Genomic DNA, 27679 nt, shown 5'->3' on the forward strand with positions numbered 1-27679 from the left:
AACTTCCTCTGGCACTTTACACAAAACTGTGAAAAAAGTGAAGGAAGATTTTTAAAACCTGTTTTTTAAAGTTCCAAACTGGAGTTACATTCTTTTCTGGTTTTGCAGTGATATTTACCAGCCTCTGCACATTTACCAAACCAAACACACATCGTGACAAACACAGATGCATTTGTGCACTTTTGTTAGACAAACTTCAGCCAGATGTGGCAGTAGGTCTGTTCTGTAGATCTGCTCTATGCTGTAGACCTGCTTTGTGCCAACACTGTAACATAAATTTAGACTCGTTTTTGCTTCACGTTTGGTCTTGTTCTTCTAATCAGCGCACTGTGGGAGGGGCTTGTGTTGGCTGTACGCAGGAAGGAGCGAGAGCGTGAAAAGGCGAGGGGCGGCGTGCTGACGTGAGGCAGATGGACAGGTAGGATGTTTAGGAAGTTGAACCTGCCCTGTGATGCACGCTGGTACACGAGGGCACACGCTGTTGCAGACGAGCCGTGCATAGGGAGCGTGTGTGTTTGTGATGTGCCGTAGAGTCTCCGCGGGTTTCAAATGAGCGCACAGGCTGCACTGAGACGCCCCACACGCTCCTGCACCCGCTACAAGTTTATTACCAACAGCAGCGGCCGTAATGAAATATGATCGCACTTGTTGAGTGTCAGACCTCGAGTGAGAGACAAGACCGAGTCCAAACGCGAGTCCGAGATGAGACACGCCGATCTACCCACACGACCTTGACGATCGACTGGTAGATCGCGATCGACGTATTGAGCACTCCTGATCTACAAGATATTAACTGTTAAAAATGGAAAAAATTAATTTGGTGCCACCTTTACCATGTTATACCAAAAAAATGACAGCAGTCATGAAATCATTTGTTTCTAAGCTTCTGAAAGTCCCTGCATAGTCCATGAATGCTCTGCATGTATGTGGACACCACATTTTCAAAAATTCATTTTGAGAAAATAAGGCAGAACACCATCACAAATTTTGGCTATGTTAAAAACAAACATCTAGTCTTTCTAAAACAGTCTGTTTTATGTTGGTGGGTGCTGTAATTTTTTATGGTATAACATGGTAAAGGTGGCACCAAATTATTTTTTTAACACTTAATATCTTGTAGAGCGTTCATCACAGAGGCTCAGTTTTAAAATACAAAGTCCACAGCATGTGTGTGGAAAGGTGTATGTTCAATATCAAACCTCTGTCTTTGAAATTGCACTTTCCACAGTCCTTCAAAGATGCCGTCATATTTGAATAGTAGAATTTTTGAGCAAATTCAAGCCCCAGAAATCTGTGATAAATCAAAAGCACATGTGTAAAAGTCCAGATTCTACAAGTACATTTGACAAATTTTAACCCCTGAAAATTTGAAGGATCTACCTTAAATAGTTTTTTAGATGCAGCAGTCTGAAATTGGCTCTCCTCAGCAAACTCTGCTCCAAACAGTTCAGGGCAGAGTTGACAAAATATTTTTTAATGACAAAACTGTAAGGAGTTGGGAGCTAAAATTTTGGACTTTTCTTATTCCTTTTCCTAATCTGAGATGTTTGAGCCGGGGCATTCGGAGATTTGGCGTGAAAAGACCCAGACGTTAAAATGCAATGCTGAGGTATATATTGTGAACCATTTTATTCTAAGCTGAGGTCCTATATATCATCTGTTTGAGTCATATTTTCCTGACTGAATGGGGCCAAGAATATCCCAAAAATAAGACAACGTATGATGGATCCAAATGCAGCTCAAAATAAAACTAAATGAAATTAAATAAATCCATTAGATGCAAGTTCATATAGTCAAACTTTATGAACCACCTTTGAGGACAGACTTTGGCATTCTTGACTCCTAACTTTAAGGAGAGGTTATTTCATAATTTCAATCAGATAAAATAGAAAAGTACAATTAGGCAATGTATGTTGTTTAGAATTTCCATCATGGCTTCCAGCTACCCACACAGCAGGTAGGTTTGTAACTTACAGGAACAGCCAGCCCTGAATTTTGTGCAAACACTACAGTCAGTTATTTTATTTACTTTATTTATTGGTTGTTTTGAGGAGTGATAACAGCTTTGGACTTTTCAAGGATGGTCCACATTTGACACACATTAGAAAAAAGCTTAAGTTGGTAAAAAAATTTTGTCACTTTTGTTTAACTGATGCCTAAATCTCAAATTCAGCCTCGGCCTATGTCATCAACACCAAAAATTCCATGGACAATTTACACACGTGTATATATGTCTATGGAGGAATGTTTAGCAGTTACCATGGTGACACGATGACCACATTAGCAAACACAGCCTGATAAGTTTTTAGATTACTCTCCACCAAATTGTGCAGCTTTAAATAAACCCATTGTTTATTTTGTGACAGTAGTTGAACATTATGGCATTTGATCATATTTTTCGTTGCAGCATGCTAGCATAATTTCTACATTTTTGTCTGTAGGTATTCATTAATAATGCATGTTTATAGAATCAGCTTATTTGAAAAGCTTCTGTAACAGATCGAGTGGGTCCACTTGGCAGGAGGGCCTAAGCCAGTTTCCAAACAACAGAGACATGTTGTGTAACTTGCCAGGAACAGACTGGTTTTCTGTATCCAATCAAACAAGTCATTTCAATAAAGGGTCAGATTGAAAATACCTGTGATATTCAAAGACAAAACAATAACAAGTAGTAAAAGAGTTCAAGAGAGAATAGTGACAAAATGTTCTCACGTGATATTTTGAAAAGCTGTGGTTACCATGGTGATTGTCAGAGTCATAATTGATCTGACAAATCTTAAATGAAAGATGAGGCTGTTCTCTTTAAAATGAACCAAATACAAAAGTTTAAATCATTATCAAAAAATAGCTTAGATATAGAATTTTTCAAAAACTGATATGTCAAATTTTTGGGTCTGGTCCATGGATTAATAGACTAGATATTGCATTATTTTTGATCTATGTCATAAATAGTGCTGTGCATGTTACTCTGAAAAAGTCCATCCATCCATTTTCTTTGGCTTATCCGAGGCCAGGTCGCGGGGGCAGCAGTCTAAGCAGGGACTCCCAGACTTCCTCACCCCGGACACTTCCTCCAGCTCCTCCAGGGGGACCCTGAGGTGTTCTCAGTCCAGCCCTGAGACATAGTCCCTCCAGTGTGACAAATGTCAGGAGCTGGTCAGCAGCAGGAGCTGGTCAGCTGCCCTCAGCGCTCTGGGTGGGGTACAGGGCTGTAGTAACTCCCTCAAATAAAGTGGATCCATAGAGACCAAACATTTAAACACAAACAATATAACATTTTGAAATGCACCCGTATGAAGCACAGGCATGATAAGCGCTCATCTCTTTTTGTCAGCAGACGAGCTGCAGTGTTCTGGACAAAACCAATGATGTCTGTTTCTTTTTCAGTTCCTCAGGGTTGTGGATCTCCACCATCCTTGGATAATGGAGATTTCTTGGTCTCCGGTGGAACATTTAGCCATAACTCAAAGGTTGAATACCAATGTCAAGTCATGCACATAATGGAAGGAGGGCCATACAAAACCTGCCTCAACGGAGTTTGGACCGGGGACATCAAATGTCTCAGTAAGACTCACATATTCACACTCCAACATCTACATTGTCATTTATAAGAGCTGTGATCTTTTTCTGACGGTCTCTTATTGTCACCCACTTGGAGATTTTAAAAGTAACTGATGATTTACACTATGGAAATTAATATTTACACTTATTTTTATTATGATTTAATGAGACAAAAATAAAATTGAACAGAAAATCTTGAGTGATCAATATGACGACAATGCCTGCATCGAAGGAGCTCACCCTATCGGCACACAGGAGATGAGAGTGATCTGTACCGATGGAGTGATGCTCCTCCCCACATGTGTTTAAGAAAGATCATGGTATATGTACAAAATGTATACATCCCTGTTAAATACAGTTTACAATACAGATTGATGCTGTTGAATAATTCAGGAAAATCACTGACAATTGAAATTTTTTTTGTTTCCTTTAAAGATGCACTATGTAACATTTCTATTGACGGTTCCACCACCATGGAGATGTCTTTGCTTTGCCTAGCATGTTCACAAGTATGGCATTCTCCATTTTGCATGTATTCAGTTAAAAATGTTTCATGCCCTCCCAAGAAAGCATGCATTCATATAATGGAGTCACCTCTCCACAGAAAACTCCGTGAAGGAATGATGACTCGGTCAGGGCACAGGAGGAGTGCTGGAGAATTGAGCACAAATGGCATCAAACGTCCAGGTTTGTCATGAGATTTACGAAGAAAAGAAAAACAACAGTATGAGTAGAAGAGAGAGGTACTTTTTAGACATAAGTGGAAACTGCAGTAACAGCTCCTGTCACGTATCCTGTTTGCAGCAAATGTAGTTAATATGATTAAGTGAGATTCAGGAGCAGGACCAGGCCTCAGCCGCCCTCTCCTCTCACCAGTGAACCACAACTCACCTCCACCACGCCTCGAATTTCCCAGAAGCCTATATGTAGCAGCCTTTCCCATCACCCCAGTTTGTGTCGGTGAACTCGACCCCACCCTCCCATTCTCTATTTTGTCTTTCAGTCATAAGACCCCTACAAGGGGGGTCCCGTTCCGGCTGGGCCAATTACTGATTGAGACAGAGCCCCCACCCAGAGTCTCAACCCAGCCATCTCTGCCTCGCTTCGTACATTATCAATAAACTTCTTCGCACTATGTTGTTGTTGGTGTGGTCCTAGCTAGTGAATGAACAGATGAACAAACCCTCCAGCTCCACTGCAGTTACAACTAATTTACACTTCTAAGTGAAATTAATTTGCAGTTTTCTTTCATGACAAGGTTCAGGGCATCAAAAATGCCATCAATTCTACTACGTAGAAAACAAATCCTGCAGCCACAGAGACACTAAGAGCTGAGTCACTTTGTACCTGTAACAAAACTGTCTGAGAGATCATCACGAGTTCATCTACATGCTGCCTCCATGTATTACCCATTAGATTTCTAAAGTGCTGGAGATTGAGCAGGTTGCTCTCGCCACTCGCTCATATAGTTTAATTTCACTTCAATCTAGAATATTCTCAAGAGTTTAAAAACTGGTGTCATTAAGCCGTTCCTAAAGAAGAACAGTATTGATGCCACAGCAGTAAACAATTAGACACTCATTTCAAATTTGCTGTTTTAAGGCAAAGTCCTTGAAAAAGCTGCTTACCAACAGTCTAAAACCTGACTCCTGACATCAGGTTTTAGACTCCACCACAGCACTGAGACTGCTCTTCTCAAGGTGACAAATGACATCCACCTGAACACTGATGCAGGCAAAGTCTCAATGTTGATCTTGTTAGATCTGAGTGCTGCTTTGACACTGTCCATCATGACCGAGACTGGAGGACTGGATGGGCATCTCTGTTAGAAGGATGACAAGAAGTATTTAGCTGAAATTGGAAACTGTGACTCAGATCACATGGCCTTGACCTGTGGGGTGCCCCAGGGGTCGATCCTGGGACCTCTTTTGTTCACTCTCTGCATACCTCTATTAAAATGCAGCAGTAATGTCCTACCACAACTGGACTCACTCTGCCACTGCATCCAACAGATCAGTGTGTGGAGGCAAAACAACTTTCTCCAGCTAAACTCAAACAAGACACAAGTCATTGTTTTTGGCCCACAAACAAAGAGACAATGTCAGCAGTCACCTCCAGTCTCTCTCTCTCTGAAACCTTTAAATCAGGCTGGAAATATATGAGTAATAATGGATTTTAACTTCAACCACCACATCAAATAACATCTGCAGCTTTTTAACATATAAAAAACATAGCAAAAAACAGCAAAGCATCTTAAAACAACAAAAATCGAATATAATCTTCTAATATGAACCGTCTGCACTCTGGGCACCAGCAGGACGCCAGTCCCTGAGGTCCTCAGAGTCAGGAATCAACATGGGGAATCAGAGTTTCAGCATTTAAAGGGCCCATATTATACTATTATGTGATCTATGTGATAATGTTGTTTCCTCATCACAAACAGACCTTCAGTTGTGTTTTGTTTTATTCACGTATGTTTAACACACAAACCTTTCATATTTAGGCATGTCTGATCAGTCTGGACCCCACATAACAGCCCCTAGTGATTTTTTTTTTCTTAATATTCTCTGTAGACCATGTGTGCCCCTGATTGGCTAATCCACCTGTCAATCACACCCATCTGAAAAGTGGATATTCACATTTGTAAAGTATTGAAAAAGTGTGTATTCTGGATCGGACAAGCCATGAGGTTAGAATAAAGGTGCAATGGCCTTTACCAAGTATTGATTGGCTGGGTATTACACAAATACTGAACAGGACACGTAAACCTCTCCACAGTTTTCAGTCCAAAGCAGCAATGAAGCCCACAGTGATTTTTATGCTGTTTCTATGGAGACTTGTGGAGTTTACTTTAACACTAAATGGTACGGAGCATTTTTAATCTGTCCACTTTTAAAACCAGATGTCTTTTTGAACATTCCTCACTCTCACTGTGGCTGGTATTGTCTCTTAGAGTGTTCAAAGCTGCCTTCAGTTCAACATGCATTTGTATTGGACGAATACAAAAAGGCAGAGTACCAAAAGGGAGATGTGATTTACTTCTGCTGTGATCCTGGTTTCACGACTGGTCTGAACACCACCTACATCTGCACTGAGGACGGCTGGACAGCTGAAGCCATCGGCCAATGTGTTGGTGAGATGTCATAATTAGAGATACTCTGATATATCGAGCTGATATTTGGACTTTTTAGCACATTGCCTCTCGGTCTTAAACCTTCAGCACATGCCGATACTTAGGTCGATCTGTTCCCACACAAAGCTACTGAACTGCTGATAATTGCTGAAAACACGGCTACACTGCTCTCATGACGGTTTGGTAAAAAAGGGCTGTGGGTGAGTTTGTAGTAAACTTAAATTGCATAATTTGGGGATGATAATCAAAGTCTGCCCTACATATCAAGCCAAAAATATTGGCAGAATTTTTTGAACATCAGTTTCTCTGAATCCTAAACAGTCAGTATCAGCATCAGCCATGAAAAAGGCATCTAGGTTGATCTCTGTAGTTATGGCACAACTGTTTCCCAAACAGGGGTACACAAACCCTTACCAAGGGTACTGGAAATGTAAAATTAGATTATAAAGAAGCTGGAAATGGAATATAAATGTTCACTGTAGTAACTTCTACAAGCTTAAAGGTCCTATATGGTCCTCTTGAGAGCTTTAAGCCATGTTAAAATATCGTTACCTCATCAAAAGCATTCCTGGAGTTGTGATTTGCTTCATTCACACATATTTAACAAACGCACTCTGCACGGTTCTTCTTTCAAACAGAAAACACCCTGTTCCACCTTGTGATATCATCTGGTAACACAGTAAGCACCCCAGAGTTTTTATACTGCATGCACATTCATAGATTAATTTGGATATTTGCAGATCTGGAACTGACAATCTCTAAACAAAAGGTAAAGGATAGATGTTAACTTGAAAACTACCACTCCATGACATCACAAGGTGGAACAGAGCAGTTAAGCTTTGGAGATGGAGACAGACTAATAATAAAGGATTACTCAAACATGTGTGAATGAAACAAATACAACTCCAGGTCTGTTTTTGAGGAGGTTCTAACATGGCTTGAAGCTCACAAGAGTCAACAGTGTGTAATATAGGACCTTTAAAGCACAGGCCTGATCTGTTGTTTTCTTGTCACAGAGAACTCGTTTCCTGTGCTTCTGGGCTGCACTCCCCCTCCACCGCTCACAAATGGATATTTGCTGGATAATACAACGTTAATCTATGGAAATGGTCAGATTGTCAGATTCGGATGTGATGATCACCACACTATGACTGGAGCATTGTTTAAAACCTGCACCAATGGACAATGGACAGGTGACATCCAGTGCATTCGTAAGTCAAACCTTAATGATGAAGCCTTAATGTATACATGAACAAATACCAGTACATACTTCTGATTTCTTGTAGCTGTAACATGTACTCAGTCTTCATATTTTTGGCCAGAAAAAACAACTTGTCCACATTGTCTGCAAAAAAATGTCCCCATTGGCTGAAAATACACTTTCACTAGAGACAGAGGTCGTGGGTATGGAGAGGTATGGAGAGGTATGGAGGGGGGCGGAGATTGCATGCCAGCGAAAAGCGAAAGTGAGGACAACCGTAGTTTTGGGAGGATTCACGTGGTTCGGAGGGATGTAGTTATGGCAGGGGGTAATTGTTGTCAAGGCGGCCACCCTAACTATAAAGCACTGCGGAAACACTGCCCCAGTCACGGATGAGTTTCCTCTGAATATTAAAGAGCCAAGCCTCCGTGTAGCTGCACATGTAGTGGTGGAATGTAAACACACAAAATTGCGTGAATTCAATCGTGCCCAAACCGAACGTCGTGTACCAAAACTCTTCAGCACGAATATATATGTGCCGTTACACCCCTAATATTTACACACAAGTTTTTATGATTAATCACTATCACATTTACAGAGAATATACTGACAAATGGGCCCAGTCAAGCAGAACTAAACAGCAGGGCCAAAAATTCAAGTTAATGCATCTGATATAAAAATGTATTGAACAGATACATATGTACTCTAGTTTATGAAACTGTTGACCTTTTTTCTGTACCATTTTTGGTTCTAAAGTTCCATATGTTTTTAAACAGACCATGTATGAAACCTGGAACAAAAATTATTTCCCAAATTTCAAAGACCTGCAAATCATGTCAATAAATGGATGTATTTCATCATATCTTGTGTTATTCCATCTTTGAACTGTTGATGAAGGTACATGATTTAAAAAAAAAAAAAATTTAAATGATAAAATTAGCTTGGAAGGACTGACATATTTTATAGAAATAGTTTCCTTTCATTTTGAAGTAATATTAAAGTATTCGGAAGAAAAAAGTTGACAAATGATGTAAAATCCTGCACCTTCTACTTGTTTTTACAATTTTCCCTCCGTTACTTTTCCCTCCGTTACCATGACCTTTCTTTAAAAAAAATCTCATGACTCAAAAAGTAAGAGGTTTTTCAACCTAATCTTGTACCATATGGTAGAAAAACTATATGAAGCAAATATTCAAACCAGTTTCTTAAGGATATGTAAGTGAGAACCAAGAGTTATCACTGTTTGTGTTTATTGCCCAAAAAGTGCTGCATATTTCATTCCCTCCGTTACCGACATGAGTTTTTTAAATTTTTTGTCAACAACTTGAAAGAATATCACAGGTTTAACTTGACCCTGTTGGAGTGTAACTCTTTCCTACATTCTGATACTTTACTTATTTCAATAGTTCCTCTAGTTTCTGAATAAGAGACATTTGAATGTAAAAAATCTGTCCATTTCCCTCCGTTACCGCTTGACCGGACCCATATATGATTCAAACCATTACTCATTGTTACAAGTAAACATAACATAAATAAAATAAAAGTTAAAGGCCCTGTACCTGATTTTTCTTAATGTGAAAAAGTTCATTTTAAAACGTTTGTGGTGCTCCAGAGTTATTCCTCACTTATGCAGTCAGAGCATTTCTAATTATTCACTGCACTGAGTTTATAAGCGTTTTTTAAGCGAAACCAGAGCAAATTATGCGAAGGTGAATATCTGAGTAGTATTTTTCATGTATACTTTTACTTTTATTTAAGCATAATTTTGGAAGCTGTGCTTGTAATTGCCATGTAACTACTTTTACTACAAATATGCAGTACTGTAATCTTTCCACCACTGAGCAAAAGTAAAACCTTATTTGAATATGTTTACTTAATATGTAATGACAACATGTAAGGGACAGTTATTTTGTTTTTGGCCCGAGCCAATAACAAAGTAACTGGTGAGGACTACTGACCCCCTGAACCTCAACGAAAAGTCTAACATGGAGATGTAGAATCGACCGGCCTGGTAAAAATTTTGATAACATGGGCATTGTGACAATGCCCGAAGTGACCCGACTCAACAGTGTCATCTAGAAGTGGACCGGTGATTGTGCCCATGGAAGTGTAATAAGATCTTATTGTAGACCCATGGTTGTATCTGATCAGATGATGAATATTGGCAGACCTTATCAGTTGCTCTTGAATCTAAATAATTGGTATCAACATTAAAAGTGAAAAAAAACAAAAAAAACATCTGTAATTAGTCATTGTTTGGTGAAATAAGTGGTCTAACCTGTATTAAGCATTTTCGTTTCCATTGTACTAAATACCTCTCTATAAATAACCTAAACATGTTGCTTTGGATTTGTTTTACAGTAATATTGTGTCTCGAGCCTCCGCTGAACCACTTCAGAATTACTAATAAGAAGGATGTGTACACAGAAGGGGATGTGTTGAACTACATATGTGACGAAAAACTATATAAAGAGGGACGGGAGACCTGTAACGTGTGAGAAAATAGGCCAGTCAGCTCAGTGGGTCCCCACGCCTCAGTGTGAACATGAGTCAACAAATTCAAAGGTTAATGCTAGAATGTAGGGTTGGGAGGGACGCCTGGCTGTGACTGGTTCTCTGAAGTGACCAAATTTAGGAACAGGGTTATTTTTAAAGTTAGGAAACGAGTTATGGTTTAAGGTTAGGAAAATGGTTAAAGTTTGGGTTTGGTTAAGTTTAGGAACAAGATTAGAAGCCTTATCTCAACTTAGACATAAAATAAAACATTAAAAACTTGACATTTTAGGCCTGATCACAGCAACAGAAGCTGACATATTACCATGACAACTGCCACTGCTCGATTTGGAAATGCAGATCATGGAAGTATAATAAGATCTGGAAGATGAACCCAACATGAACATAAGAATCCTACAAAAAAGCTGTCGTTGCCCTGTCAGTCGAACACAGGCAGTTTGATTTCACAAAATTGTATTGTGCTCTATGGTCAGATACACTAATCCTCTCATTGTGTTTTATGGGAGGATTCTTTCTGGGCCGGAGCTCCTGGGAGCTGCAGTACCTGGAGCGACCACTAGTCGATGTTTTTTAGATCCATACTGCACATGCTCAGATACTTCAGCGCAAGCACTGGAGTTGCTATAGTAACTGTACTTTAAACAAAAAACAAAAAAAAAAGGATTTGTTCAATCAAATTTACTCTCAGAATAACACTCACTAGTGTCTGAATATACTGGTGTATGAATGTGTGTGTGAATGGGGGAATGGTTCCTTGAAGCACATTTAGTGCCTTGAAAATGGAAAAGAGCTGATAAAATGTGACCATTTAAATCAGATATTATGCTTATTATTAACTCACCTGAGTGCGAAACTGGGAAAAATGACTTCAGAGTTTCAAACCCATGGTTTCACGTATAGTTTTGGATGTTATGGTTGTCATATTTTCTCACGATATTTATTCACATGATAAAGGAGGTCACAAATTCCCCCAAAATGACATTAACTCGTTTTTGACCAGATATGATGTTATGGTGTTCTGCCTTTGTAGGGCAGTTTGGTCAAATACAATTATTTTTGTTTCTATTTCTAAGAATACACTCCATGAAATTGATTTTTAATATTAATATATTGAAGCTTAGTAATACTTAACAGTGACAGAACAACTAATTACATAAAATTAAATTATAAAAGGTGCCAGATTGAGCAATGACAGCAACCAGAGCTACATTTTAATGTCCGTCCCTCCGTCCCTGAATCTAGCACAAACCAAATAACTCATGTGTTAAACCAGATATCTTCAGTAATAACAGATTTCTGATTTCTTGTAGCTATAACATGTAAAGTCAGTGCTGACCCACCATCAGGCACTACTTACAATCCTCGGGACAGGATCATTTTCACCCCTGGAGAAAGTTTGACCGTCACGTGTGGAGAAAATAAGTGGGTGAAGAGCACCGAGCTTCAGACAGCTCAACTCGTTTGTAAAAACACAGGACGCACAGGAAGCTGGGACTTTAACCCTGTGTGCCAACGTATGCAACAACACACACTACACACACAAATATGTATTTAGAAATTGATACTTTGCAGTGACATCACGCTGGGGGTACTGCATGTATGTCTGTGGTGGAATGTTCAGCCGTTACCATGGTAACACAACGCACACATTAGCAAACAGATCCTGATAAGTTTTTAGATACTAAACGGATTCAAACACATTTAAACAACACATTTTCAGGAGCCTGTGATGCTCCCATTTAGGTGTTTGATTTTCAACAAAAAGGGACAGAGACGAAGTGAAAAACTGTCGGCTAATGTATACTTCACACTTGTCTGACAGCACAAATCAGATCCCCCTTTGTAGTTCCAACTCAGTCAGGTTTTTCTGGTTAGTTTGTGTTAAAACAAAGCTCAAAGTTTAAAGATTAAAGTCTAAGTTAAGTAACAGAGCTTCAGACAGATCAATGCCTCCAGTTAGCTTCACACTCCAGTGAATGTTGATGTCATCAGCTGCAAAGTATCAGTGTTAATCTTTAAATCTCTTTAATGTCCTTGTGTTGTTCTTGTGTTTACTTCAGCGGTCAAATGTCTCAAAGATGATCCACTTGTCCACCAGTGGGAAAAGACTAGAGATCCTTATTATCCGTACTCTTATCGGACCTCAGCCGACATTGATGAAATATTATGGTATGAGTGTCGTGGAGGTTTTGAGGCTGTGGACAGGGACAGCAGAGCCAGGTGCACCAGACGAGGCTGGGAGCCAAAACCTCTTTGTAAAGGTACTGTGGACTACTTTTTATGTTATATTTACACACACATTTTCCGGATTCATCACTATCACATTTACAGAGAATATACTGACAAATATGTATAAAACCATTACTCACTGTTACAAGTAAACATAACATAAATAAAAGCAATAAGTAAACGTTAAAGGCCCTGTACTAAGCATTTTTTACAACTTTCAGAGACCAGAGCAGAGTTTTGCATCACAGCAATGCAAACAACTAGCATTCTAATACACTTCCTGATTACCACTTAATAAAAAGCTGTAAAGTTTAGATGCAGTACACAGTAGACTTATTCATGAGCTGCTCATACTGTATCTGTACTGGGGCAAGACAAAGTTTGCTCAAATACAAGTCAGGTGTAGGGCTTTTAAAGTTAGTTTTTCATTCAAAAGGTTGCAAATGCTGTTCTTTGCTCTAATTTTCTAACTTCATGTTTTCCAGAAAATAGCTGCACAAAACCTTCTTATAAAAATGCTGAGATTACTGATTATCATCAGTCTGACAAATACAACACCAATGACAGAGTTTATTTTAAATGCACCTATGAACCCACCCGAACCTTTTCCGTTTACTGTCTAATTGGAGCTTGGATAGGCTCAGTTGCAGAGTGTAAAGGTAAGCAGCATTTACAAACTGTAAATGACAGGTGTTCATGTTTTTGTAATGATGACTTGGTTTGGTGTATGTTATTTGTGGTAAATATTTATCATAGTTTTACATCAGTTAAGTGTCAGTTTGTGTAAAAAGACACAAGGACACAACTACACTACCAGTCAAAAGATACTTCAGCACAAGCACTGGAGTTGCTATAGTAACTGTACTTTAAACAAAAAACAAAAAAAAAGGATTTGTTCAATCAAATTTACTCTCAGAATAACACTCACTAGTGTCTGAATATACTGGTGTATGAATGTGTGTGTGAATGGGGGAATGGTTCCTTGAAGCATATTTAGTGCCTTGAAAATGGAAAAGAGCTGATAAAATGTGACCATTTAAATCAGATATTATGCTTATTATTAACTCACCTGAGTGCGAAACTGGGAAAAATGACTTCAGAGTTTCAAACCCATGGTTTCACGTATAGTTTTGGATGTTATGGTTGTCATATTTTCTCACGATATTTATTCACATGATAAAGGAGGTCACAAATTCCCCCAAAATGACATTAACTCATTTTTGACCAGATATGATGTTATGGTGTTCTGCCTTTGTAGGGCAGTTTGGTCAAATACAATTATTTTTGTTTCTATTTCTAAGAATACGCTCCATGAAATTGATTTTTAATATTAATATATTGAAGCTTAGTAATACTTGACAGTGACAGAACAACTAATTACATAAAATTAAATTATAAAAGGTGCCAGATTGAGCAATGACAGCAACCAGAGCTACATTTTAATGTCCGTCCCTCCGTCCCTGAATCTAGCACAAACCAAATAACTCATGTGTTAAACCAGATATCTTCAGTAATAACAGATTTCTGATTTCTTGTAGCTATAACATGTAAAGTCAGTGCTGACCCACCATCAGGCACTACTTACAATCCTCGGGACAGGCTCATTTTCACCCCTGGAGAAAGTTTGACCGTCACGTGTGGAGAAAATAAGTGGGTGAAGAGCACCGAGCTTCAGACAGCTCAACTCGTTTGTAAAAAAAACACAGGACGCACAGGAAGCTGGGACTTTAACCCTGTGTGCCAACGTATGCAACAACACACACTACACACACAAGTATGTATTTAGAAATTGATACTTTGCAGTGACATCACGCTGGGGGTACTGCATGTATGTCTGTGGTGGAATGTTCAGCTGTTACCATGGTAACACAACGCACACATTAGCAAACAGATCCTGATAAGTTTTTAGATACTAAACGGATTCAAACACATTTAAACAACACATTTTCAGGAGCCTGTGATGCTCCCATTTAGGTGTTTGATTTTCAACAAAAAGGGACAGAGACGAAGTGAAAAACTGTCGGCTAATGTATACTTCACACTTGTCTGACAGCACAAATCAGATCCCCCTTTGTAGTTCCAACTCAGTCAGGTTTTTCTGGTTAGTTTGTGTTAAAACAAAGCTCAAAGTTTAAAGATTAAAGTCTAAGTTAAGTAACAGAGCTTCAGACAGATCAATGCCTCCAGTTAGCTTCACACTCCAGTGAATGTTGATGTCATCAGCTGCAAAGTATCAGTGTTAATCTTTAAATCTCTTTAATGTCCTTGTGTTGTTCTTGTGTTTACTTCAGCGGTCAAATGTCTCAAAAATGATCCACTTGTCTCCCGGTGGGAAAGCACTAGAGATCCTTATTATCCGTACTCTTATCGGACCTCAGCCGACATTGATGAAATATTATGGTATGAGTGTCGTCGAGGTTTAGAGGTTGTGGACAGGGACAGCAGAGCCAGGTGCACCAGACGAGGCTGGGAGCCAAAACCTCTTTGTAAAGGTACTGTGGACTATTTTATATGTTATATTTACACACACATTTTTAGGATTCATCACTATCACATTTACAGAGAATATACTGACAAATATGTATAAAACCATTACTCACTGTTACAAGTAAACATAACATAACGTAATAAATAAAAGTTAAAGGTTTTGTACCTGATTTTTACTGTCTTACAAATGTGAAAAAGTTTCTTTTTAAAAGGTTTAGTCAGGGAGCCAAAGACTCAAAGGCTCAATAAAATGGGTTGAACCTGATACATGGTCTGTCATACATTTTATTTGTGTTTTTTGTTAACGTTGACCCTAATTACCAATCACGGGGCGGTTTGCTCTGCCAGAAATGTCGCAAATCTTTTTTTTCTGGCCGTTTTCTTGCAAATATGAAAAATTTCCTGAAATTCTCAGTGGGTTGGGTAAGCTGTCAATAAATGCATTCCAGATGGAAAGAACACATGTGGTGACAACATTCAGTGAAAAAAAAAATTCTTAAAAACACATTCTTCATGATTTTGGCTCAATTTAATGCAAAAAAAAAAAAAAAAAAAGGCGGTAATGTTTTTTTTTTGTTTGTTTGTTTTACTTTTTTCCAAATATTTACATCTTTACCTCATTGGCAATCACCTATTGCCCCAAGTTATGACATCAGCCAATATGCCATTCTTTTCACCAAAAAGTAAACTCATTCCACAGAAAACAATATAATTCTAACCAAAATCAATGGATCTGTGATGATTTTACTACTAGTTGGCCATCAACAGGCCCAGAACCTATCAGCGTTCTCTGTATGTTTAGATTAAAATATTCACGGCTACAGCCACAGCGAGCATCAGTCAGTCTTAACCTTCATCTCAGCTGCATTTCTCACATGAAATGTGACCAAAAAATCCTCGGGATGCTGAAATGTCCCAGTTTACACCAAACACCAAAAACTATCAAACTTTCATTTCGTAATTGTAATTCTTGACGTCGTAACTTTTTAATTCGTATTCTGATGGATAAAATACATGCAATATATTTTATGTACGACTGGACTCATTTGACAGTTTACAAATATTTATTTTATGAGCAACTACAGCCAAATATGCACGGATTTCCCAAATATGCACGGATTTCTATTCTTTGCACGCAAATATTTTTGAAAGCTTTCTTACTCCATAGTTTTGCCTCTTTCAGCATCATGGTTGGCACCAATCTGCCATTGACAAGTTGTCTCCCAAAACCAGTGGCAGTTGGGGCAGGTTGGCCATGTGTGCCGCTTACACACAGCCTACTGCTGCAGAGCTCGGCTAAGGTGTAATAGGAAGGCATCTTCAGTTGGTGGAAGGCAACGCATGTCTCCTTCGATACTCACAGAGAGATGGACTTGCAGTGCGTCTAGAGTCACTCCTGTCTTAGAGTTTGCCGTGCCGCTGTTATAACCTCTTCCTGAACATCCAGGCTTTCCTCAGGGTCACCGTACCTGCACAGTGGCAGAAGGTCTGTCAGGTGTTTAGTGGCAGTTGTGTAGGCCTGTCTTTTCCCTCTTCTATACAGATAGCTCAGTGTATCACATCCAGTAAGTATGTAGGTGCTGAGGAGAAGTGGCGTAAGATCTGAAGCTGCAACATCATACTTCCCCACCAGAGTTTCATGAACCAGTAGGAAGATATCCAACATCTTCACAGCTCCTGCAGCCCATCCGTGTGTGATGTAGTACATGCACATCATGATCACATCTTTGTCAGTTGCAACCACTACAGCCCGTTTGTGGTGCATAATTTGTACTGAGTATGCAATGTGAGCAAACATCCTGGTATCTGCCTCCTCCTGGTTCTCACAGGAAAGTTCTGAAAGTTCAACCTGACAATTTGCTGACAAGAGGACAGTGGGACCAGGATCATACCAATCATGAGTTTGAATGAAAATGAGTCCATGTCTATGGCATTCAAAGCCAGAAAGGTCTTATTTCTTTGCACTGAATTGAGCCAAAATCATGTTGAAATGTGTTTTTAAGAATATTTTTTTCACTGAATGTTGTCACCACATGTGTTCTTTTCATCTGGAATGCCAACCCACTGAGAATTTCAGGACATTTTTCGCTTTTCAAAGGGTACATACACTAAAATGGCCACTTTTTTTTTTTTTTTTTTCAATATTTCTGGCAGAGCAGACCCTCCAACTATTGATCCTTAGGGTCAAAGTTAATTTAAAAAAAAAAAAAAAAAAAACACAAAAACACAAAAAGTATGGCAGACCATGTGAGGTTCAACCCATTTTATTGAGTTTTTGAGAGTTTGGCTCCCTGACTATATGGAATTAGGTAGTAAATAAAAAAGTTAAATAATTACTATTATATACTATATAAAAAGCAAAGGGTGAGTTATTTCACAGAGTTTGTTGATTTAAATATAAAAACAAGCAGTTATTTTACTTATTGATAGATCCATGTTTATAACCTTGTTAACTTTAAAGGAATGCAGTTTCTTTTTAACGTAATATTAGTCAAAAAAAAAAAAAAAAAGTAAACATTGTTTTTAATCATCTGGCAGGTTTGAAGCAAATGTGACAAATGTCAGGAGCTGTCAGCAGCAGAGCTGGTCAGCAGCAGCAGGAGCTGGTCAGCAGCAGGAGCTGGTCAGCCAGCAGGAGCTGGTCAGCAGCAGGAGCTGGTCAGCAGCAGGAGCTGGTCAGCTGCCCTCAGCGCTCTGGGTGGGGTACAGGGCTGTAGTAACTCCCTCAAATAAAGTGAATCCATAGAGACCAAACATTTAAACACAAACAATATAACATTTTGAAATGCACCCGTATGAAGTGCAGGTTACACAGCACAGGCATGATAAGCGCTCATCTCTTTTTGTCAGCGGACGAGCTGCAGTGTTCTGGACAAAACCAATGATGTCTGTTTCTTTTTCAGTTCCTCGGGGTTGTGGATCTCCACCATCCTTGGATAATGGAGACTTCTTGGCCCCCAGTGGAACATTTAGCCATAATTCACAGGTTGAATACCAATGTCAAGTCATGCACATAATGGAAGGAGGCCCATACAAAACCTGCCTCAACGGAGTTTGGACCGGGGACATCAAATGTCTCAGTAAGACTCACATATTCACACTCCAACATCTACATTGTCATTTATAAGAGCTGTGATCTTTTTCTGACGGTCTCTTATTGTCACCCACTTGGAGATTTTAAAAGTAACTGATGATTTACACTATGGAAATTAATATTTACACTTATTTATTATGATTTAATGAGACAAAAATAAAATTGAACAGAAAATCTTGAGTGATCAATATGACGACAAAAATGATTGATTCCTTTACATTTTGCCTAGCCATATAATTATGAACATGCTTGAAAAAGCTTGGATCATGGAACAATCACTTAGATGGTAAAAAGATCCAGAGGGACATAAGTGATCATGTAGCTCTGGCTACCATGGTAACTAATTAGCTTCTGTTGTTATGAACAGGCCTAAAATGTTATAGTTTTGACTGTATGTTTTTTTAATGATGTACGTTGTGATAAACTAGTATGTGACCAATCTGTTTTTTAAAGTTACATCTGCTAACACACTGTGATATTTGGGCCCCACAACAATTTTAAAATGGGACAGAATTTGTACTCCTTCACGTGTCAGACATTTGATAATTGCCAATGGTGGTAGGGTCCGAGCGCTGCTGAAGCTGGTGAGAGCGTCATGTGCAGGTAAAAGCCAACTGCAGGCGATGAAAAACAGACTGAGTTCAAACGCACAAATATGAAAAGATGGGACCAAAAACGTGTACACAGCCCTACACACAACCCTCCTCTACACAACCATCTCTCTGCACAGTGTGCATATTCACGCTGTGAGCTTTGTATGAGATTCAATTGCACAGTCTTAAAACTGTACCAAATCACACTGTAAAACCATTTCCTTAATTCTAACCATAACACCTTTTCTAAGTCCTAACTCTGTTCCTAAACCTAATTTCTTCAAATGACCAATAATCACAGCAGACCGTCCCTCCTGACCCGACATTCTAGAATTAACTAAAGATGATCTCTGTTTTTTCCCCAACAGAACCCTGCACGGTGACCGACGACCTGATGCTACCAAATAAAATAAAATTCAGATATGGACGGAGACAAAAGCTGTACATCCCCCATGATGATCACATGTCATTTGCCTGCATCGAAGGAGCTCACCCTATCGGCACACAGGAGATGAGAGTGATCTGTACCGATGGAGTGATGCTCCTCCCCACATGTGTTTAAGAAAGATCATGGTATATGTACAAAATGTATACATCCCTGTTAAATACAGTTTACAATACAGATTGATGCTGTTGAATAATTCAGGAAAATCACTGACAATTGAATTTTTATTTTGTTTCCTTTAAAGATGCACTATGTAACATTTCTATTGACGGTTCCACCACCATGGAGATGTCTTTGCTTTGCCTAGCATGTTCACAAGTATAACATTCTCCATTTTGCATGTATTCAGTTAAAAATGTTTTATGCCCTCCCAAGAAAGCATGCATTCATATAATCAGTGTTGGGAAGGTTACTTTTAAAATGTAATCCCCTACAGATTACAGATTACACACCCCAAAATGTAGTTTGTAACGTAATCCATTAAATTACTTAAAGTGAGTAACGTAATCTGATTACTTTGGATTACTTGATATTGTCATGTTTTTTTAAACGACATGAATGTAGCAACCACATCCTGAAAATTCTTGTTTGTTGTCTTCAAATTGTCTGAGCCCAAGTCTCCATGAATAAACAACTGTTTACTGTAGAGAAACAAAGACCACGACATCTTAATATAAGAGGTTTTGTCTGTTAAAAGACAGAAACAAGATCAGCCTTTCCTTCACCAGATTAAAAAATATTATTGATAGAGAAATAATTTTTTATATGAGATCATCTTAAATTATGACAACCTACTGTTAGGTGTCATGTTGTTTTAGTCCTGCTTTAGTCCTGCTTTAGTCCTGGTTTAGTCCTGGGTTAGTCCTGGTTTAGTCCTGGTTTAGTCCCGGTTTAGTCCTGGTGTTAGTTCTGGTTTAGAGGCGCACAGGAGGAAGCTCGGTTTACGCAAGAAAACACGGTCCACACGCGGCGCACGAGACGTCGGTGTCCACGCAGTAACTACAGAAGGAGACGTGGTCCGCGGGTTCTCAGATTGATGATGATGATGAAGGTGTGTGTTGTGTGTTTGTGTTTGTGTTTGTGTGTTGTGTGTGTGTTGTGTGTTTGTGTGTTTGTGTTTGTGTGTTTGTGTTTGTGTTTGTGTGTGTTTGTGTGTGTGTTTGTGTGCACGTCTACTCATGTGGCAGGTCACTATATGACAGTAGTGCAGATATTATGAGTCTATGCAGGTTGTTTTCACACCAGTGCCAGTAGCTCCTGTTTCACATTTAAGTTGTAGGCGATTTTATATTTGTTTGTTTTTTTATATTTATCTCACATCGGGAGAAGAATTTCCAAGACACAAATGCGTTTTTTACCAATGCACTGCTGCTTCCACTGTGTGACTGACACCGCCAACGTTAATATGACATTTACATCGCTCTTATTGCGCACGTTCTGTTTGGGTTTCCGGGAATGAGTGAAATTACCGAAATAAAAAAATAATAAATGCGAGGTAGCACAAAATGTGAAAACAGGAAAATACCGCCTTGTAATCCACTTATTTCAGCAAAGTAACTGTAATCCAATTACCACTCATTGAAACAGTAACTGTAACGGAATACAGTTACTCATAATTTGTACTCTGATTACGTAACGGCGGTACATGTAATCCGTTACTCCCCAACACTGCATATAATGGAGTCACCTCTCCACAGATCTGACCTGTAAACTGTTACCGTAATTTCCAGACTATAAGCTGCTACTTTTTTTCTCACACTTTGAACCCTGCAGCTAATAAAACATTGTGGCTAATATATGGAATGATTCTTTGTTTGGCAGATTGTCTGTTCATATAAACGGTGTGTGGTTTGGAAACACAGTGGATACACACAGCCTGAGTGCAGAAAACACCACTGTCTGTGCGATTACACATGGAACATGGGTTAACATGAAGGTGCAGCATTTGTTAGTGATGTTATCAGTGCACTAAAACAGTACGATAATATACGTTATGATGCCAAATGAACATTAGTGAGGGGGATACGTCTTACGTCCAATTCAGGTTGGGGTGCAAAAGACAAGAAGAAGAAACAGGTCAGTAGCCACACATCCACTCATACCTGATCAACACAACTAGCCCCACCCCCGGGAGAATCTGAAATCTGCTGAAATCCTCCAAGACACTGACATGATAGAAACAGGACAGAGACTCTTTCTGCAGGAGACATGTGAGTAGAGCACAGGGAGAGACGGGGATGATGAGCCGAGGAAGATGTTGTTTGATTGTGTTTTGAACAGTTATTTTGTGCTTCATACACACACCCTCCTTATGGAAAACACATGAAGAAATGCAGATGATGCAGCTTTTAAATTAAAGGCAAATGATCTGGCTTTGGAAGAAGGAAATCGAGCTACAGCACGTGAGCTCAACATCAGTGAGAGTTGAGAGGTGAGATTTTGACGATGGCAGCGTGACGAACTGACTCAATGCAAAAAGACGACAAAAACTTTCAGAGGAGATAAAAACAGACAGGCCCAACTTGAAAACGTTCTTGAAGATGTGGACACTTGCGGCTTATATTCAAGTGTGGCCTATATATGTACAATTTTAAAATGTTATTAAAATTAAATTCAGGTGTACTCAATAGTCTGGAAATGACAGTACATACTACATACTTGCTGTAGAACATTCAAGGCAAAGCAGTAACATCTCTATGGAGACCTTTCACCAGAGAAGTTACACGATGCATCCTTAAAAATCCCTTTTTATTTATTATATGCTTTATTTTTAACTGCTAAAGATCAGTTAAAAGAAAATCTTTATTTGTCTGGCTATGTGAAAATTTAATTGTTGCAACAATAAAGTACAAGAACAGATTTTTTTTCTCATTTTAATTCAGTTTCTTAATGTGCAGTGTTGTGTAGCGTTGAACAATGTTAATAATATAAAAAAAACTGATTTAGACCATTTCATTTTTTCAGAGGTGTCCAAACTTTTTCACCGAGGGTCACATCTTTAAACATCTGAAGTGGAGGGCCACAGACTGGTGGCCAACACAGTGGATCATTCACATGGTGCATTTTACATAGTTTTGACAGTGTCACCATAGCTTTAATAAGGCTTGAAACATTCATTTTAGGTCTAAATCAAATTACAATTTGATATTATAGAGAATATAGTGGCAGAATGAATTACCTTTACTGTACATATGTCTCTCTATGATAAACTGGGCTAGTTTAGACACCCCTGCATTACATGTTCCATTGCCTTCATTATTTGTGGTATACAATATAAGTGTGTACAGTGAACACTGACCAAAACGAAAGATGCTACCAGATTATAGCAGGTACAATACTTTCCACCTGCCCGCCTTGGATAAATTGATGTAAAAATCTAAAAGTAGATGAAGACACATAAATGATAACACAGATGCACTCTTCATGGGAATGATACACTTGAAAATTGCCTCATGTTCTAATGTGGATGATTTGTTGAAATCTGTGATTTTGTTGTGATTTGAATGTTCTGGACGTCATTGCCACGATGAAGGTTAAAATAGTTAAAGATAAAGGTCTATCTATCTATAAACAGAAAACTCCGTGAAGGAATGATGATGACTCGGTCAGGGCACAGGAGGAGTGCTGGAGGATTGAGCACAAATGGCATCAAACGTCCAGGTTCGTCATGAGATTTACAAAGAAAAGATGTACATGTACAACCACAGTTTGGGTAGAAGAGAGAAGTACTTATTAGACATAAGCGCAAATTGCAGTAACAGCAAATGTTACGTGTGGCAAGGTAGCTGATAATGTATTCTCTGCCATGTGACACCTGTGTCACATGGCAGAGACTATAAAGGTCAGAGGGGAACTAGGTGACTTCCTCTTCCTGAGCAGGCCTAACACACGGCTATTTCTGGTGAGCCAAACAAATGCTGTAATGTTTGTACATTTCGATCTTGTTAGAAAACAAATTGGTAATTTCTGTAAACATAATTTTAAGGGTTTTAACAGTCCAGATCAGAGGTATGCTTTTAAATTTTATCTTATTGTTTAATTTTAATTGATGTATTTTATTAACCGCACTGTGTCTACAGGCTCAGTGCTGGTTGCCGTTTTTGAGTGTTGGTTTGAGTTGATTGTCAATTTGTTACAGGTCTGCAGTGGGTGTGGGCTGGAGGTAGCTGGGTGTGGAGGGGGCTCACTTAGAGGGTGACCTTATTTATAGTTATTGGTGATGGTCGCACTTGTAATTGGGTGTTTTCAGTTGTGGTAACTGTTTTTCTTTGTATTAATCTTGTTTGTTTTTTACTTGTAGCATGTCTCCTTCACCCCAGCTTTAGGGTGGAGCCTCAACCCTGCAGTAGTATCCTCACCTGTTAAAAGCACTTTTAACATTTTTTGTAAATAAAAGCTGCTGTATGGCTGTTAGACCCACACACTGACTGGCTTGCTTTGTTATTAAAGCTACCTGTGAAGTCCAGGTGTTACATACGTATCCTGTTTGCAACAAAGAACAGAAGAACAAACCCTCCAGCTCCACTGCAGTTACAACTAATTTCCACATCTAAGTGAAATTAATTTGCAGTTTTCTTTAATGACAAGGTTCAGGGCATCAAAAATGCCATCAATTCTACAACGTAGAAAACAACCCTGCAGCCACAGAGACACTAAGAGCTGAGTCACTTTGTACCTGTAACAAAACTGTCTGAGAGATCATCACGAGTTCATCTACATGCTGCCTCCATGTGTTACCCATTAGATTTCTAAAGTGCTGGAGATTGAGCAGTTTCATATCACCACTCGCTCACATAGTTGACATTTCACTTCAATCTGGAACATTCTCAAGATCTCTGAAAACTGTGTCATTAAGCCTTTCCTAAAGAAGAACAGTATTGCTGCTACAGCAGTAAACAATTAGACACTCATTTCAAATTTGCCATTTTTAGGCAAAGTCCTTGAAAAAGCTGCTTACCAACAGTCTAAAACCTGACTCCTGACATCAGGTTTGAGACTCCACCACAGCACTGAGACTGCTCTTCTCAAGGTGACAAATGACATCCACCTGAACACTGATGCAGGCAAAGTCTCAATACTTTGTATTTTAAAACTGAGCCTCTGTGATGAACGCTCTACAACAGGGGTGCTCACACTTTTTGAGCATGCGAACTACTTACAAAATGACCAAGTCATAAAAAGATCTACCTAATACAAAGCCAAACAAACTGCACTGAAGCACTCTGTGCCCCTTTTTTTGACCCTCACCCACAGTTTTGAGAACCTCTTCTTTAAGAGAACTTCCTCTGGCACTTTACACAAAACTGTGAAAAAAGTGAAGGAAGATTTTTAAACCTGTTTTTTAAAGTTCCAAACTGGAGTTACATTCTTTTCTGGTTTTGCAGTGATATTTACCAGCCTCTGCACATTTACCAAACCAAACACACATCGTGACAAACACAGATGCATTTGTGCACTTTTGTTAGACAAACTTCAGCCAGATGTGGCAGTAGGTCTGTTCTGTAGATCTGCTCTATGCTGTAGACCTGCTTTTGTGCCAACACTGTAACATAAATTTAGACTCGTTTTTGCTTCACGTTTGGTCTTGTTCTTCTAATCAGCGCACTGTGGGAGGGGCTTGTGTTGGCTGTACGCAGGAAGGAGCGAGAGAGCGTGAAAAGGCGAGGGGCGGCGTGCTGACGTGAGGCAGATGGACAGGTAGGATGTTTAGGAAGTTGAACCTGCCCTGTGATGCACGCTGGTACACGAGGGCACACGCTGTCGCAGACGAGCCGTGCATAGGGAGCGTGTTGTGTTTGTGATGTGCCGTAGAGTCTCCGCGGGTTTCAAATGAGCGCACAGGCTGCACTGAGACGCCCCACACGCTCCTGCACCCGCTACAAGTTTATTACCAACAGCAGCGGCCGTAATGAAATATGATCGCACTTGTTGAGTGTCAGACCTCGAGTGAGAGACAAGACCGAGTCCAAACGCGAGTCCGAGATGAGACACGCCGATCTACCCACACGACCTTGACGATCGACTGGTAGATCGCGATCGACGTATTGAGCACCCCTGATCTATAAGATACTAACTGTTAAAAATGGAAAAAATTAATTTGGTGCCACCTTTACCATGTTATACCAAAAAAATGACAGCAGTCATGAAATCATTGTTTTCTAAGCTTCTGAAAGTCCCTGCATAGTCCATGAATGCTCTGCATGTATGTGGACACCACATTTTCAAAAATTCATTTTGAGAAAATAAGGCAGAACACCATCACAAATTTTGGCTATGTTAAAAACAAACATCTAGTCTTTCTAAAACAGTCTGTTTTATGTTGGTGGGTGCTGTAATTTTTTATGGTATAACATGGTAAAGGTGGCACCAAATTATTTTTTTAACACTTAATATCTTGTAGAGTATTCATCACAGAGGTTCAGTTTTAAAATACAAAGTCCACAGCATGTGTGTGTGGAAAGGTGTATGTTCAATATCAAACCTCTGTCTTTGAAATTGCACTTTCCACAGTCCTTCAAAGATGCCGTCATATTTGAATAGTAGAATTTTGAGCATTCAAGCCCCAGAAATCTGTGATAAATCAAAAGCACATGTGTAAAAGTCCAGATTCTACAAGTACATTTGACAAATTTTAACCCCTGAAAATTTGAAGGATCTACCTTAAATAGTTTTTTAGATGCAGCAGTCTGAAATTGGCTCCTCAGCAAACTCTGCTCCAACAGTTCAGGGCAGAGTTGACAAAATATTTTTTAATGACAAAACTGTAAGGAGTTGGGAGCTAAAATTTGGACTTTTCTTATTCCTTTTCCTAATCTGAGATGTTTGAGCCGGGGCATTCGGAGATTTGGCGTGAAAAACCCCAGACGTTAAAATGCAATGCTGAGGTATATATTGTGAACCATTTTATTCTAAGCTGAGGTCCTATATATCATCTGTTTGAGTCATATTTTCCTGACTGAATGGGGCCAAGAATATCCCAAAAATAAGACAACGTTATGATGGATCCAAATGCAGCTCAAAATAAAACTAAATGAAATTAAATAAATCCATTAGATGCAAGTTCATATAGTCAAACTTTATGAACCACCTTTGAGGACAGACTTTGGCATTCTTGACTCCTAACTTTAAGGAGAGGTTATTTCATAATTTCAATCAGATAAAATAGAAAAGTACAATTAGGCAATGTATGTTGTTTAGAATTTCCATCATGGCTTCCAGCTACCCACACAGCAGGTAGGTTTGTAACTTACAGGAACAGCCAGCCCTGAATTTTGTGCAAACACTACAGTCAGTTATTTTATTTACTTTATTTATTGGTTGTTTTTGAGGAGTGATAACAGGTTTGGACTTTTCAAGGACGGTCCACATTTGACACACATTTAGAAAAAAGCTTAAGTTGGTAAAAAAATTTTGTCACTTTTGTTTAACTGATGCCTAAATCTCAAATTCAGCCTCGGCCTATGTCATCAACACCAAAAATTCCATGGACAATTTACACACGTGTATATATGTCTATGGAGGAATGTTTAGCAGTTACCATGGTGACACGATGACCACATTAGCAAACACAGCCTGATAAGTTTTTAGATTACTCTCCACCAAATTGTGCAGCTTTAAATAAACCCATTGTTTATTTTTGTGACAGTAGTTGAACATTATGGCATTTGATCATATTTTTCGTTGCAGCATGCTAGCATAATTTCTACATTTTTGTCTGTAGGTATTCATTAATAATGCATGTTTATAGAATCAGCTTATTTGAAAAGCTTCTGTAACAGATCGAGTGGGTCCACTTGGCAGGAGGGCTAAGCCAGTTTCCAAACAACAGAGACATGTTGTGTAACTTGCCAGGAACAGACTGGTTTTCTGTATCCAATCAAAACAAGTCATTTCAATAAAGGGTCAGATTGAAAATACCTGTGATATTCAAAGACAAAACAATAACAAGTAGTAAAAGAGTTCAAGAGAGAATAGTGACAAAATGTTCTCACGTGATATTTTGAAAAGCTGTGGTTACCATGGTGATTGTCAGAGTCATAATTGATCTGACAAATCTTAAATGAAAGATGAGGCTGTTCTCTTTAAAATGAACCAAATACAAAAGTTTAAATCATTATCAAAAAATAGCTTTAGATATAGAATTTTTCAAAAAACTGATATGTAAATTTTTGGGTCTGGTCCATGGATTAATAGACTAGATATTGCATTATTTTTTGATCTATGTCATAAATAGTTGCTGTGCATGTTACTCTGAAAAAGTCCATCCATCCATTTTCTTTGGCTTATCCGAGGCCAGGTCGCGGGGGCAGCAGTCTAAGCAGGGACTCCCAGACTTCCTCACCCCGGACACTTCCTCCAGCTCCTCCAGGGGGGACCCTGAGGTGTTTCTCAGTCCAGCCCTGAGACATAGTCCCTCAGTGTG

At 39.1% G+C, this 27679-nt stretch overlaps 2 protein-coding genes and 2 long non-coding RNA genes across 6 annotated transcripts in view; 3 read left to right on the forward strand and 1 right to left on the reverse strand.

The window, feature by feature from the left end:
• Window positions 1-27679, reverse strand: part of LOC110164226 (disks large homolog 1-like) — a 406356-nt gene that overhangs the window by 327984 nt on the left and 50693 nt on the right. The gene's annotated exons all lie outside the window — the stretch shown is intronic.
• LOC129412187 (complement factor H-related protein 4-like) lies at window positions 6297-12477 on the forward strand. The gene is made up of 4 exons (XM_055165344.1): window positions 6297-6425; window positions 6515-6694; window positions 7711-7905; window positions 11720-12477. Exons 1-4 carry the CDS (start codon window positions 6359-6361, stop codon window positions 11962-11964), a joined length of 687 nt encoding a protein of 228 aa, XP_055021319.1. The 5' UTR covers window positions 6297-6358; the 3' UTR covers window positions 11965-12477.
• LOC129412188 (uncharacterized) lies at window positions 12517-14193 on the forward strand. Its single transcript, XR_008633602.1, has 3 exons — window positions 12517-12670; window positions 13124-13297; window positions 14177-14193. It is a non-coding gene; the product is annotated as an uncharacterized LOC129412188 (long non-coding RNA).
• On the forward strand, window positions 14525-19734 carry LOC110155144 (uncharacterized). Its single transcript, XR_008633603.1, has 3 exons — window positions 14525-15130; window positions 18029-18205; window positions 19181-19734. It is a non-coding gene; the product is annotated as an uncharacterized LOC110155144 (long non-coding RNA).

This window comes from Boleophthalmus pectinirostris, unplaced genomic scaffold (genome assembly GCF_026225935.1).
Source record: "Boleophthalmus pectinirostris isolate CB_2022bp ecotype Guang Dong unplaced genomic scaffold, ASM2622593v1 HiC_scaffold_7, whole genome shotgun sequence".
Taxonomy (NCBI): Eukaryota; Metazoa; Chordata; class Actinopteri; order Gobiiformes; family Gobiidae; genus Boleophthalmus; species Boleophthalmus pectinirostris.

Coding starts and splice junctions, on each gene's coding strand:
- LOC129412187 (XM_055165344.1), top strand. CDS start 6,359: ATGAAGCCCACAGTGATTTTTATGCTGTTTCTATGGAGACTTGTGGAG. Junction 6,695..7,710: donor AGCCATCGGCCAATGTGTTG/GTGAGATGTCAT, acceptor TTCTTGTCACAG/AGAACTCGTTTCCTGTGCTT. Junction 7,906..11,719: donor AGGTGACATCCAGTGCATTC/GTAAGTCAAACC, acceptor GATTTCTTGTAG/CTATAACATGTAAAGTCAGT.